This window comes from Sporobolomyces koalae (assembly GCF_050403365.1).
Source record: "Sporobolomyces koalae JCM15063 DNA, S_koalae_JCM15063T_v1_ctg1, whole genome shotgun sequence".
Classification (NCBI taxonomy): domain Eukaryota; kingdom Fungi; phylum Basidiomycota; class Microbotryomycetes; order Sporidiobolales; family Sporidiobolaceae; genus Sporobolomyces; species Sporobolomyces koalae.
This window is the reverse complement of record NW_027481770.1, coordinates 944278-959086: the sequence shown is the minus strand read 5'-3', so window position 1 is coordinate 959086 and position 14809 is coordinate 944278. Positions and strand designations below refer to the sequence as shown.

Here is a 14809-nt window from a genome sequence, read left to right as displayed (position 1 = left end):
GGCAACGCCATCGAGCATCGTCCATACCCCAGGCCTGGGTATGTGAGTATCGCTGAACGAGTGAAGCGACTTTGTTCCTCGGAAGATGCGCCTTTGCCGGCGCAGGAACCGCCTTCTGCAAGACGCTCGCCGATTCGGACGAGCAATGCCGTCGAGCATCGTCAACAGCCCAGGCGTGGGTTCATGAGCATCGCCGAACGACTGAACAGACCCTCATTCTCGAGAAATGAGCCTTTGCCGGCGCAGGAACCGCCTTCTACAAGACGCTCGCCAATTCGGACGAGCAATGCCATCCCGGAAATAGTCTCGCGCATAGCAAGCGTCGCAGAGCTGAGCCTCGAGGTTCAACAGATGACCGCGGATATCCTCGCCGCGACCCACATCGCCGTAAGTTTTCAGCTTCTCAATGGGTTCAAACCCAGTATCTCGTCTTGATCTCACGCCATTCTATCAGAACAAGGACGTCGGTGTCAATGACGATAGAAGGTCGGAATCTGATCGCCAAAACAATAGAGGGCTGTCTTTGGAGCAGGTCTTATCGACGGTCTCGTTTTGTCAGAATCACTACGCGATCAAGTCGATCAGAAACGACATCGCCTCGCTCACATCCCGAATCGGCTGACAACGAAACCCATGACAATTTCTTGGCGCAAGTGCTCGAAGATGAATTGATGGAGGGCGGTGGATGGGTAGACTAGGAGAAATTTCTCCTGGATACGTACCGAGAGAGCTTGTCAAAGTAATACAGCCAGCATCCCCTAAAGATCCGACTCGATTGGGTTGGCTTATAAGCTAGCTGAATCCCATTAATTTCGTTCTCTGTTTCTCCTGAACTTGTCTCTCTCTCTAAACGGGCTGCGGCTGTTCCGTCAGAGGTCGTGAGTCTGATGCTCCTCGTATACCTGCAAACACGAGCAAGCGTGTCCGGACAGGATTACAAACTGAGGTTGAACCCGGACTCGACCGACGCGGCTACCTCTCGGTTTAGCGGTCTGTGTCGGGGTAGAAGGCATCCATTTACACTTGACATGATCCGACCCTTGTCTGGACCTCCTACAGAGTCTGTACCACCGAAAGCATCGAGCTGACACGTGTATCTCACCGTCGAACCTCCCCTGAAGCTGGATCCCCCCGAGTCTGTTACGCGCTCTCGCTCCTCTCTCTCTTTGCCCCCACCACCTCTCTTTGTAAGTCTCGCTCTCGGCCTCTCGACCGGCGGCCATTTCGCTCTCCTCCTCCATCGAAATGACTATAACTACACAACGAATCATTTCAAACCTAAGAAACTTGACAAAGTTTGAGGAAACAACCATCGATTTATGTCTTCAACCCTAGGATCGATCACTTCCTCCTCCGTCCTATCGCACTTGCTACCATGTCATCGGCATGAGCACTCTTGCTCGAAGTGCACCCCAGAATCGGAAGAGCTAGAGAAGCTGACGGAAAATTTCGTCCTCTTCTCCGCTGTTCAGGTTCCTGCTCCTTCAGATTCATCGCGTGAGTTTACTTTCTCGAGGCATTGCATCGGGAGGCGTTGCGAGCGAGGAGATGGCAGCGCAGGATGGTTACACAAATACGACCGCATCTCACTTCGAATCGTTCGAAGGGGATGCGCGAGATTTGATTGCATGTGGCCTAATCGGAGGTGATCCAGACGGTGCGCGGGTATCGGGAAGAGGACTATGTCTGCTTCGGCAGGGTCGTCCTGTTCTCGTAGCTCGACCCGGAAGGTCACGCTCTGGTGCTGTGGACGACTATTCAGCACTGAAGCTGCTCGAGCCGGGGTCGGGGCACACAGAGGAACATCCGCAGATCAATCTTGCTGACGTGCTTTGCGAATCCTTGCAGTGCTTGTACTTGTCTATCGACCTCGATCCGCTCTTCTTCCTTCCGCCAAACGGTGCACGCTCGCTCTCTTGTGTAAGTTCGTAAACATTTATGCCGGCATCCGGTCTTCTGGTGGGGAGCTGTGACGATACCTGTACCTAAGAGCAACCTCTGGTTCTCGCCCATCCTAATCTTTTTGAGGAACTCGTACATTAAATCAAAGTTTCAGCCTTATCTGAGCTCTCCACACCATCAGCGACTTCGTTGGCATATCGAAGGGAATAGTGAAGCTGACCTCTCGCACCCTTCGCTACGTATAGGTTTCGATCGACCCGCTCGTGTCTGTTCGCTTCGTCTTTGCGTAAGTCTGTATTCCGAGCCGCGTCCTGTCTCTTGGCAGTGATGATCAATTCAAAACATATCACTATCTCAGCAACCGGAAACACCTGCTGTCGACAACTTTCGTCCCCTGCTAGGGACTGTGTCTTAGCCTCAACCACTGTCCGAGTGCCTTCGATCAAGCCACTGACGATGTATTTTTTCCGTCTCCGATAGTTTTTCGATTGTCCTCTTCGCTCCTTCGACAACCCTCATCCTGTTTCCAAGGTTAGTTTCCAGTCGCAAGCAGGGCTCGTTTTTTTCGCGCTTGATGAAAGCAACCCCGACGGGCGGACTTAAGTTTACAGATGGGGTCCATGACACTTGTGTCGAAACGCGAGGACGTACAAACCACGCGGGACTCTCGTCTTTGAAGAGATCAATCTTTAGTTTCGGATTACTGATGCGAAATCAGAACAACCCTCCCTGCGTTCATGATTCAAGGTACTGACTCGTCACGGTCTCGTGCTCTCGAATAGGTTGTGCTCTGTTGCTTCAAGGATGTCAGGTAATAGCATGGGTAAGCTTCCTCTCTGTCCTGTAACTGCTCTGGGTGACTTTCAATGCACTGCAATGGCACAAAGTTTGTACCTTCTGTTTTCTTGTCGATTTCGAGTCGAGCGTGTGAGACTGTTTTGACGTATTATCTGAGAGACCTTTTGGGGCACGTGATCATGATCACTGATCAAGAATGTGAGATCGAAGTCAACTGTCCACCCCGCGGTCATCACAACACGACTATACACGATGTTCTGCCACAGCTCTGCGAAACGCGCTTGTCTACGGTTGCGACCGCAAGACACAACGCTTGGACGGCTCCCACCACAGCGAGCGAATTGTCGCGCATTCGGTTCAACCTCGTCCGCTCGATCTCACGACAATCCTCTCGTACGCAGACCCCGCTTCAGCTCCTCAAGTTCTTGAGACGTGCCAGCGAGGACAACACAAAGCTGACACTTAATGCGTGCGGCGTCTGTCAGGGTCTACCGCGTAACGATGCACCGCCGACCATGCCTCGGATGCAACGAGGGTTGCCCCAGAAGCGCAAACTTGAAGGCGTCAAGAAGATTCTCGTCGTAAGCAGCGGCAAAGGAGGAGTCGGCAAGTCGAGCGTAGCAGGTGAACATGGCCCCGACCGACCAGACCTTTCCTCTCGTTCACCCGGACTGACTCGTGGGCTCGCGGGGGGTGGATTCCAAGTCAATCTGGCACTCGCTTTGTCGTCTGTAGACTCGCAGGTTACAGGCAGGCAAGATGCCCCGAGAGTAGGCGTGCTCGATCTCGACATTTTCGGACCTTCGATCCCGAAATTGATGGGACTTGAAGGTGTTGGCGAACCCTATTTGACTCGAGGTCAGTAGCCCCTCTCTCACTGTTCTAGTGATGCCGACTCGTCTGACATCGATTCCGAGAGGGTGGGTCTTTGCAGAGAATCGGTTGACCCCACTTCGCGCGCACGGCTTGCCTTGCATGTCGATGGGTTTCCTCCTTCCGAACGGTCCGACTGAACCAGGAAAACACAACGCCGATACGCCAGTCGTATGGCGTGGCATGATGGTGATGAAGGCCGTGCAGCAACTCTTGTTCGATGTCGACTGGCGGGCAGGCACACCTGGCGGTAACGACCTCGACGTCCTCGTGATCGACACTCCGCCCGGGACCGGAGATGTCACTCTCAGTATCGGTCAGCTCTTGACGGTCGATGGTCAGTTCCCCGTAGCCGTTTCCTGCATCGAGGCTCTGCGACTGATTCTTGACTATGTGCGTCTATCCGCTCAGGTTCCGTCATAGTCTCGACGCCGCAGAACGTCGCATTGATCGACACTCGCAAGGGTGTCGCCATGTTCCGCAAACTCGGAATTCCAGCAAGTGGCCCTCTCCTCTCGTCATTCCGGGTCTCGAGCGCAACCAGCTGATAGAGATTGCGCTCGCACCATTCAACAGTTGACGGGGGCAGTTCTCAATATGTCGCATTTTGTGTGCCCCGGATCGACCACACCGCATTACATCTTTGGACCGCCGACTCCGTTCCTCGAAACCTGTTCCGATTTGTCGCTCGAAGTCCTCGCGAAGATCCCGATCGAACCGGCCGTCTCAGCAAAGGGTGACGCAGGAGCTCCAGTCGTCATGCTTGACCAGGAGGACCAGGGTGGAGATGCGAGAAAGGCGTTCCTCGAACTCGGGAATCAAGTCTGGCGCAAATTGCACAGCTCTTGAAAAGGACGTCGGACTCGTGCACGCCGCTCAAACTCCCAGTCCAAGAACACGTCACACCTGCGGCAACTATCGGGAGATTGCGCCACACTGTCTACGGGTTCTGGTTCCGCAAATACACACCGCCATCGACAGTTGCGGTACCCTAGGAGTTGTATCCGTTGGTTTCGCGAATGTTCGCGGGTGCGCGCGCTTACAGCAAAGCTTCGTCGATGTCATCGCAGCCCAACTTAGCGTCTCGCCGATGCCATCAACCTCAATTGCCGGGATGGCCCTCTTCTACTATTGTGAAATCCGAATGCTTACCCAAGACTTTGTGTTTTTCCGACTCCACTTTTGGATGCAAGAATGGCTGTCGCTTGGTCAGTCGGGCGCGCGGTGATCAAACGGCATTTCGAAATCTAGACAAGTAGAGCGTGAAACCACCACGATTATTGCAGGGTTCCTCTGCCACGTTTCCTTGCTTCTGATTCGATCGGCACCCTTCCCGTGTATTCGGGTACGCGAATTCCGAAACAGACTCGTCAAGCATCAAGCATATTCCGATATTCTTAATCGCTTACATATCGTATCGCATCGATATCTGATCTATAAGGGTAAACCGGTGCGTTCCCTTTCAGACAGTCGTTTCGGCCGATAAAAGATAGTCTCCATCTTTTGCCGTGGCACGGTGCTTTTCCGGAGCAAAGCGTCAGCGTCTTTCGGCTGTACAACGTTGATCACCTTACTGTAAAAAACAGCGGCCGTTGTGATTTCGGTGTTTTCCCAAAGAGCGACAAGAACGGCACTGTTCTGGGTGGTTATTGCAAGGAGAAGGGAGCTACTGACTTGGGTGAGAAGCCCGAATAGAGAGTCTACCTTGACGTGCAAAGCATGCGAAGCCAGAGAAAGAGATTTTCGAGAATTCGCTCGTATAACGCTGGGGGCGCAAGACGAGGACCGTGCCCGCTGCAATCAAGCAGTCGCGCGCGCTCGTTCGCCGAGGCCGCGAGTATCAGGGGCTTTTGTAAACCAGCTCTTAAATAGCTGAGTGAACCTTTGCGAGAGTGGCCGGGGGAAAGGAGGCGGCTTGTCTTTTGCACGCACATGCATTCAGACCAGTTCTCGTCGAAAGGACGGGGATTTCCTTGGGATACTGCTGCTCGTCATACCTCGGTACGGCTCTGGGTGATCGACCTTTCGTCGCGAAGGCGCACTCGTCACGACGTGCGTCAATAGACGACTCGACCGAAACCAGAGACGGGATGCGTTGCGGAGTCCCCCTTGACGTCGACCAGCGTGTCGGTGGCTACGTACTAGCTCACGCGCGGAGTCCTGCCAAGAAATCCGGAGTGAGGGGAAGGACAGTTGTACCGGTGTGTACCCCTTTCGGTTAGAGACAGGTCCCGCTCCCTTATGATCCGTACATAGCGCTGAAACCGATCCTTCGGACATGGGAAGGGTACTTGACGTACGTAAAGAAGCGAGAGAGGCCGGGCGCGCGCCCGGCCGGAGAAAGTCGAACATGATGGCCGCTGGACGCGATAATCGCCATGACGTCGACGAGTTTCGACGATCTCCCGAATCTCTCGCATCAATCCCCGCGCTCAGACCAAGACCGAGCTCTCGCGAAATGGATAGAGCGAAATAAGAGAGTTGTGCGTGTTACGACCAAGACCCAAAACGACAAGGGGGAGAGAGACAAATAATAATTGAACCGGATATCAAGATCACATACAGACCATGGGTATTGAGAGTTGCGAAACAGCAAGAACGAGGTTTGAATAACGTGCGATCCAGGAAAGAGGGAACTGATGAAGGTGGCGATAGAACGACAAAACATATGATGCGGAGAGTTGCGAAGATTGCGAAAGAGCGATTTGCGTGCTAGTCTACCAGGCGTTGACAGTGTCGTGCTCAACACCGTGAGACTGCTGGCCCGGATGCGGGAACACGTAGGTCGAGGGGTCGACAACGACACAAGGTGCGACTTTTCCTGTCGGGACGGTGGCAGGCCAGGCAGACTTGGGTGCCGATTCAGGCGTGAGCGGGCCGGCTGGGGTGCAGGGCGATGCCGGAGTGTGCAGGCCAGCGTGACCGAAAGCGGGCGAAGAGGCGCAGGACGATGCGACGGTCGAGGGTGCTCGGGAAGACGATCGGGACGAATCGCGTCCGGAGTAAGGAGACGAGCGCGACTCGGGTCGTCGCAATCGTCGCGAAGTCCGAGAAGGCGAGGAAGAGGCGGAAGTGGAAGGAGTCGAGTCGTACGCGGCTGTGCTCGGGTGGAACCTCGGCTTGGGCGCGTTGATCGGCATGTTGCCTCCGTGCAGGAGAGCCACTGCTGCATCGGACGCGCGGCGGTGGCGCGCGATCGAGTCAGGCGAGGGAGAGCGCGAGCGGGTCGGAGAAGCCGCAGGCGTCGGCAGGCGAGGACTCGAAGCTTCTCGGTTTCGCTTGCGCTCGGGCACGACCTTGTCGATCGGCTGAGCAGATGCGAGAGGCGCGAGGGAAGCGGCGAGGGATCGCTCGGTCTCGTAAGGGGTGACGATTTCTTCGACCCAGGCGGCGAGTTCTTCGTCTCGGACGACAACATTCCAACTGAGTAAAGGAGAAATCAACATCAGCGCTGAGCGGACAAGATTGCGAAAGACGGGAGGCCATGGACTTACCCAAGGAAAGCGAAGAGCTCGCGCTCCATTTGGTTGACCTCCTTGAGTTCAAACAAGCCCTGACCAACAATCTGCCAGCTCTTGTTCGAGTACGTGTCGTCCATCGAGATTTTCGAGCTGAGCATGAGAGACGAGAGGAAGAGTCGGTGGGGCGAAGTCGAAGTGCCGCGTGCGGAAGGATAGCGGGTCTTGAGGCGTGTGAGGAGCAGGAGCGCCTGGTGGGTAATTGAGACAGGCAGGCGAGTGCGGTACAGCGCGTAGGCCTATGTGCCGAGGTGGCGTCAGCATGCGCGCGAACGAAGCGTGGCCGAACAGCGAGCAACTTACGATGAATTCCCCGAGTTGGGGCACTTGGGGTCCGGCTGACTTGGGCGAGAGCGGGGGCGTGTCGATCCCAACGCGGCCTACTGCAGGCTGGGGACCGACCGAGAAGAGCGATGTGATGACATGCTCGCAGAGGAGGGCTTGGTCTGTGTGCGCGTGATCAACAACGCGAGGAGCGCAGCAATCGGGGTCAGGATCACGCTTCGGATAGACTCGAGTGTCTGTAATTCGCATGCACGACTGACCTTCGAAACCGTAGTACTTGTCGGCAGGCATGCTGGCGTGGCGATCGGGAAAAGGAAGCGAGAAGATGCGTAGATCCTTGCAGGAAAGAACGTCGGATCCCGTGAAATGGGCCGGATCCGCTGAAATCGAGCGCGACTGCGAGCGTTGAGCGTCGACGGCGAGAGAAGTACTAGTCTCGAGCGAGGTACAGGTCGCGACCGTGGAGATCGGAGACTGAGATGGGGCGATGAGGTGGAACTTTCGTCAGCGGGAGAAGCCGGCTATGTAAGTTGGCTCGCGTGGTCTGCTGACTGGCGGTGACCGAAGATTGATTGGGCGGCGCGGTCGAGGGCGAGTGCTGATGAAGAGGAGAGAGGAGAGAGAGGAGCACTAGATGGGGATCGCGAGATCCTTGACTCGCACGCGCTGGAAGATTGGGAAGCGACTGGAGCGAGAGAAGCGAGGATGAAAAAGACGCTTGAGAATCCCGAGGCACGCACGGGACAGACCCTCTTCACCGAGTGAGACACCGTGCCTCGCTTCCTCGGAGGTAAGTTTTTCCTCTCCTGAGCCGCTTGAGCGCACGCCTTTGCCGCGCACTGCGCGCACTGCGCGCACGAGTCCCGCAACGACCCGTTCGTCCGAGAGCCTGGGCGGCGACCTTCTGCGTTCGTGCTACAAACGAGCCGGCGCTCACTTGCGCGCGCACTGTGCGCTCGAGGCTGTCGCTTCTCATGCGGCGGGATTCTCGACGTGAGCATCTTGCCATGCTCACCCCGCTGCCCAGCGAATCAAGAGCATCTCAATTTTCGACATTCGGCAATGATCGAGCGAGAGAAGCTGGAGAGAAGAGTCGGGGGCCCTCAACCTTCGCAAAACCGACGTCGGCCGTCAGCTGGAGACGCAGGGGCGCCGGCTCCTCTCCCGTTTCCTGTCCCCTCTCCTCGTCAGCCTCGGTCAATGCGATGTCATGGACGCCTGAGGGATGTCAGCGCGAACGATCCTCATAAGCGGCATCGAACGAGATCCGAAAGATGACAACCGGCGATGAAGCGCTTAGACAAGCAGCTCGCTCGAAACGCACCGACCCGTCGACGTCAACTTCTGACGAGCCGCCACAACGGTGCACATCGATGACTCGCTACCTGAGCCTCGCAGTGGCTTCTCTACACAATCGAAGCATTCTCGCAGAACGCGGTTGTACAGTGCAGTATGTGCTTGCCGAGTAGAATCCCGACTTCAAGCTGGAACGCCGAGGCCTTGCTCAATGCCCTCGGCAAAGGATACGCTTGGGAAATTCAATTTTCGTCGAAAGCTCGAGAGCGAACGAGAAAACGCGAGAAAGTTTCTACATCCGAGGGGAGAACACTTGGAAACCCATGAGCGAGTCGCACGAGACTCGCGTGGCCAACAATGGTCCTCGCACTCCGCACTTCTCCAGTTTCCGACTGTCCGGGTTCCATCTGACAGTCAGGACCAATACAGCCAATACAAACTCGTCCTTTGTGCGAGGCTAGCACAGGTTGTTCAGCAATCACACAGATAATGTAGTCGAAGCCGCGATGCGAACTTTGCCGAGATCTCCGAAGGTTAATCTGGCATTCTGGACCAGTATCATTTCCTGGTAATTCGGGTCATGTACCGCCTCATGCGACGACTTACTCACTTAACATAGACCTGCATTTCCTGGCGGGATTGCTGGCCAGATCCAGCGAAACCGAGCGAAGTCCGAATTCCTAGAGCTGCGCCTCCTGCGCACAGCATTGTCGCACAAACAGCGCACGGTGACAGCCGCTGCCGCGGAACCTGCGCCAGACGCTCTTGAGCCAATTCTCCGGTAGGAGACTACCGTATACGGTGGCGACGCACTCCACTGCCGCGCTAGCAAAAGTATCGTTCTGTATTGCTTCTGGGCGGCACCGTAAACCGCGCGCACGCACGACCAGCTGGAGAGATGTCGCGCGTGGCAAAACGGTCGTCCGAGCTTCTCCCCTTTCGGCAGAACGCCCCTGCTATTTCGGCACCGTTAGGAGGCTGTCCGGTTTTTGGGCCTTGAAAGTTGAAGGCTACTGAGTACTGTAAACCGGCTAGACCTCTCGTAAATGTGCTCCAGAATTGCGACTGCTGATACGCGCGTTGAACGCTAGCTATAGCCCAACCATCTCGGCAGCATGAAGGCTCAGCCCCATTTGGCGAAGCGCGTTTAATGTCGCTTAGCCTATCGTCTGGCAGGGTCGTGCAAGATCTACCAGAACCTGTCCCCAAGCATGAAAGATTGGCTTTTAGGCGAGCGTTGCGTGGACGTCCGACGTCCCCTTAAAATGTCGGAGCTAACCGTGCTCGGCAATCTCCGGTTCCGACTCGCCTCCCCTCCTTCCATCTCCACAATGATAGCTCGTGATCCCCCATATCCGCATTCGAGGCGGCGGACTAGGTCGGACAAAAATTTCTCCATCAAGCGGTTCTCGGAATTGAGCAGGTACGCGAGGAAGGTCGCCTCTCACGCAATCGCTCGCCACGCTTGAGCCTCGGAACTCATGGAACGGCATGCGAATCCATCCGTTGTCCCCGCGCAGGGCTTCTACTGTAGTACCTCTTTGGGCGGAACAGTCTCTCCCCCTCGCAGTTTCTGCAGAACGGGGTCCACATGCACTCGCGGAGTGCGGAGGTACGGGCGGCCTGGAACCGGACAGAGGATGCTGCATTACCGGACACCGAACGAGCTTACGAATCCATGGCCGAGCTTGTACTGCACCGCACGAGGTCGCCAAAAATGGAATCTGGAGGAGACTGTGCGCACGGCTGAAACACCGAACAGCATGGTCTGGGAAACGGCCCGTGCAAGGTGTCTCTACTGTATAGAGAAAAACAAATTTTATCCGTAAACATCTCGGCCAAAGATGCTGAGGGAATGGCTTGAGTTGTGCCGCTGACAAGCTACGATTTGGTCAGGACGCGAATTTCGACACGTCGAGACCCGAGCCAAAGTCCATCAACAGAATCCTTCGATCATGAGACGAGCTGTTGCGGATTGATCATGTTGGTCACTACCTGCGCAGTACCTTGCATTAGACAGCGACGAAATAGCCCGGACGTACCTTACTATCCTCGAGACATCAAAGTCGACATCGAAAACGAGACTGGCATGACTTTTGAACTTGTGCGTGGCTGAGACCTTCTTGATTCCGGTCGTGTCGCCTTCCCTCGTTTCGCCCTCGGCGTCGACGTTCCATACTCTCGAAGTCTTGTCATATCCGACGCTGACGATTCTTCTCGACGCATGGTCGAAACTGAGGCTTCGGACGAGGTCCGTGTGCCCTTTGAATTCTTTCAAGCATTCACCTGTGTCGGCGTTCCACATCTTGATCACTTGGTCGTTGCCTCCCGAAACGATCTCTTTGCCATCTGGCGACCATTCGAGGCAGGCCAACCCTCTCGTGTGGCCCGAGAACGTCCGTAGCGTCTTGCCCGTGTGGATGTCCCACATTTTCATCAACGCGTCTCCCGAGGCCGTCAGGATGCGGTTCGAGTTGAGCGCGACTGCGTTGACCGGGCCCCTGTGACCTGAAAGCGCGCGAAGGAATTCGCCCGTATGTCGGTTCCAGATTCGTGTCGTCGTATCCTATCGTACCCGTATGCGTTAGCTCGGCGTCAGCTTACATTCTGGTGGAACGAGGACGAGATGAGGAAATTGGCGACTTGCCTTGGAACAGCTCACGATCCATTGCTCGTCGAAACAGAGGTCGAGAACTCCCATCGCGTGTCCGACAAGAGTCATCTTGACCTCGTACTTGCCTCGACCCGTTCCTTCGTCCCCGACGAGGTCCCATACGAGGATACGCGAGTCGGACGAACCGGATACCAGGATCCGGTCGTCGTACTGTAGGCAGAGAATCGAGCCTTCATGACCTGTCAGAACTCGACTGACTGTGCCCGAGGCGGCATCCCATATCCTGATCGTCTTGTCTCTCTGCGCAACCAGAAACTTCACGGTCAGGAACAGTCGCGGAAGGTATCGAGGTGCGAACAAAACTGACAGATCCCGAGATGACCTTCTTCTCGTCAAACTGGACACAGTACACGCTGTCTTCGTGGCCCTCGAGCCAGTTCCAGCTCGGTTTCCCTTCTCGCCAACGTTGCTCAAGCAACCATCGGTCCTTGTACAGTTTCGGCCAGTCGAGTACCGTCGGGAGCTCGAGGTTTAACGAGAGCGAGATCGCAGGAGACAGGGGCGCGGAAATCGCAGATGAGACCCGGCGAGTCGAAGGGGTACGGCTCGGAGGAAGAGACGCAATCGAGGAAGCGAGGGAAGAGAGCGCGGTGGCAGAATTCGTGCGGGACAAGCTCGTCGACGGCGGCGAGGCGAAAGCATGTGTCGGTAACGTCGAGGTTGACGGAGCGCCAGGTGTAACGAGAGTCATGAGTGCAGTAGCGGTGGTTCGGCGACTGGGAAGCGAGCGGGGTCTGGTGGGCGTTCCGACCGAGCCTGCGTCGCCTACGGCAGCTGAGCCCCCGGTATCGTCTTGACCATCTCTGTCGCTTCTGCTCGATGACGATGACGAAATGGAGATGTTACCGAGATCGCTCACGAGCCCACTTAGCTTTTTCCCGAGATTGGCTGAGCCTTGGCTGACTCTGTCCGCGCCGTTGACGACGTTCTTGACCCGCGCCTTGCCAAAACTGCTCGCTGCCCTCTTGATGTTGGGCATACTCGGTCGAGACAGGCCAAAGTACCCACTAGGACTGTTGAGACCTGTCGGGGTCTGCGTGGCGGTGCGCTGCGCTGCGAGAATTGCGGCCTGGTACGCTTCGGGCTTGATCGCCCATTTCGGGTTCTGGTGGAAGAGATCCCTCCACAGCAACGGATCGTGCGTGAAGATCCGCCACTGTTTCGAAACGACTCCGCAGGCCAACAGCGATCGAAAGTCGAGGTGCAACAGAATGTAGAGGGAAATCTCGGAAGGCAACGAGACGAGAAAGTCGACTTTGCCGTACGGTTCGTCGACGAAACAGGCCTCGTCATCCGCCCCGTCTCCCAACTCTTCCTCGCCTCCGCTGTCCTCGACCGGCGAGTCTGTCGTCGCGTCGGGACGTGATCTCCACTTGCTCATGCCGGGCAGCCGGAACGCTTCCCATCCGTCGCTGATTGGAGTTCCGCTCGGACTCCTCGCTCTGAACGCGTTGCGGTCCTCTGCAAGGGCGGCACCTGTGGACGCTCTGCGGAGGGAGAACGACAATTGGGATGCCGAGTCGTGCTGCTCGAGCTTTGGAGGCACTCGCCGGCGCCCAAAGTCTTCCGGGCGCGCAGGACTCGCTGGAGGACTCGAGGGTGAGCTCGAGCCGGATCGAGGTCGGCGGAAGAAGGCAGGTTGTTGCTGCGGAAGTGAGAACGGCGACGTGATGGTTGGAGGCGAGAAGCGGTCCCAGATGCGAGAGAATGCACGCGAGGGCGAGGACGCTGGAAGGACCGAGACGGGGTCCGTTACAGCGGCGGCAGGGCCAGATGAGATTGCACTTGAAACTGCAATCGAGCTCGTCGAGGCTATCGGCACAGAGGAGCTGGCTGCCGTTCGTGAAGAGCGTCGAGGCGGTGAGGGTGCGTCATGAGACGACGACGCCCGCTGCCGACGCGACGCTTGCGGTGAGCCCTCGTGCTGCATGCTGACGGGCTCAGGATTGAGCTAGCGCGCCTGTTACGCGATGAGTCGAGGTCGCAGTACGTGAGACGGGGAATCGGAGACGCATGAATCATCGATTCGATCAGCGAGTCGTTCAACTTGTCAATTCTCGCCATGTCATCGCATGAGCTCTACTCGACCGGATCCAACTCGCACGGCCAGCTCGGTCTCGGTTCGGTTGAAGATCATTCGTGCTACACTCGACTGAGGCTCCCTCGCAAATGCCGCCCGCTCGCCCTCGCGCTTGGTGCGAACCACTCGCTCCTGCTCGCTGACATCGCTGACGAGCGCGTCCTCCTCGGAACGGGCAGCAACTCGGCCGGGCAGCTTGGCGAGGGGAACAGCGAGCCGAGGGTTCAATTCGAACCCATCGAAAGAGCTCGCTACCTCCCGCTTCAACCGGGTCTCGACTTCATGCGGTACGAGCCGCTCAAGATTGCATCGAGCTGGGAGACGTCCTTTGTCGTGCTGCGACACGTGCCTGATGGCGAACAAAGCGAGATGAAGCGCTCGGACATCCTCGTGTCTTTCGGGTCGAACGATTGGGGCGAGCGAGGCATTGCTGGCGGTCCTCACTCAGCTCCGTCGGTGGTCTCATTCGGACACCTCTTCAACGGTCCATATCGCATACGCCGACTCGAAGCAGGCCCTCGACACGTTCTTGCGCTTGTCGAAGTTGTCGAGTCAGACCGTGATACACGCACCTTGCTCGTAGGCTGGGGGGCATCTCGACATGGGCAACTCGGCTCTCCCGACCTTTCCGCCAAGCTTCCAAAAACTACTCCGAGACCCGAGATCGTGCCTCTTCCGGAACCTTTCTCCGCTCGCGACATTGTCGATCTCGCATGCGGCAAGGATCATTCTGTCATTTCTCTCCTTCCCACGCCCTCATCGTCTCGAGCGACCGTGATCTTGCTCGGTTCGAACAAACATGGGCAACTGGGTTGTCAGTCGGAAGCTCGCTCGAACCTCGTCCCCTTCTCTGCAATCTCGAAGGGCGACGACACTGTCGCCATTTCGGTACATTCGACGTGGAACACCAGTTTTCTCAGTCTTCCTCAGATCATCTCGGCGTCGGGAAGCGATTCGCATGGACAACTAGGTAGAGGAACGCCCCACGAACAGGTTTCAAAGACCATGGCCATGGCCGCCCCGTGGTACCGAGTCAAGCTGCCCTCAAGCGAGTCACAACGGCTTGTCTGCGGCTCGGAACATGTCATTGCTCTCGTCGAACCCGAACCGTCGAAGCAAGAACTCTATGCGTGGGGATGGAACGAACATGGGAACCTCGGACTCGGAGACGGAGACGTTCAAGATCGTCGAGAGCCCGTAAGGGTCTTTCAAGTCATGCAGGAACGATTGAACGAGGGCGCAAGGATTGTGGGGATTTGGGGAGGTATGGCGACGAGTTGGATCCTGTTCGCGACTTAGCCACAACCTCGAGCGCGGAACAGATTAGGAGTGGGGTTCAGGTTGCGGGCAACGCGCCATCGCGGTCGTACCAATATAACCACG

At 56.6% G+C, this 14809-nt stretch overlaps 4 protein-coding genes across 4 annotated transcripts; 2 read left to right on the top strand and 2 right to left on the bottom strand.

The window, feature by feature from the left end:
- Positions 1–2952: 2952 nt before the first annotated feature.
- JCM15063_003518 (Mrp/NBP35 family ATP-binding protein) lies at positions 2953–4422 on the top strand (the record flags this gene model as incomplete). The annotated part of the gene is made up of 6 exons (XM_076675439.1): positions 2953–3093; positions 3186–3324; positions 3406–3558; positions 3635–3910; positions 3985–4070; positions 4150–4422. 6 exons carry the CDS (start codon positions 2953–2955, stop codon positions 4420–4422), a joined length of 1068 nt encoding a protein of 355 aa, XP_076537523.1.
- Positions 4423–6290: 1868 nt separating this feature from the next.
- Positions 6291–7667, bottom strand: JCM15063_003517 (uncharacterized protein; the record flags this gene model as incomplete). The annotated part of the gene is made up of 4 exons (XM_076675438.1): positions 6291–6996; positions 7068–7330; positions 7395–7537; positions 7637–7667. 4 exons carry the CDS (start codon positions 7665–7667, stop codon positions 6291–6293), a joined length of 1143 nt encoding a protein of 380 aa, XP_076537522.1.
- A 2897-nt stretch (positions 7668–10564) lies between these two features.
- JCM15063_003516 (F-box/WD repeat-containing protein) lies at positions 10565–13276 on the bottom strand (the record flags this gene model as incomplete). The annotated part of the gene is made up of 4 exons (XM_076675437.1): positions 10565–10637; positions 10715–11238; positions 11320–11586; positions 11654–13276. The coding sequence occupies 4 exons, from the start codon at positions 13274–13276 to the stop codon at positions 10565–10567; spliced, it is 2487 nt and encodes an 828-aa protein (XP_076537521.1).
- A 132-nt stretch (positions 13277–13408) lies between these two features.
- Positions 13409–14725, top strand: JCM15063_003515 (RCC1 domain-containing protein; the record flags this gene model as incomplete). Its single annotated transcript, XM_076675436.1, has 1 exon — positions 13409–14725. The coding sequence occupies one exon, from the start codon at positions 13409–13411 to the stop codon at positions 14723–14725; it is 1317 nt and encodes a 438-aa protein (XP_076537520.1).
- Positions 14726–14809: the final 84 nt, after the last annotated feature.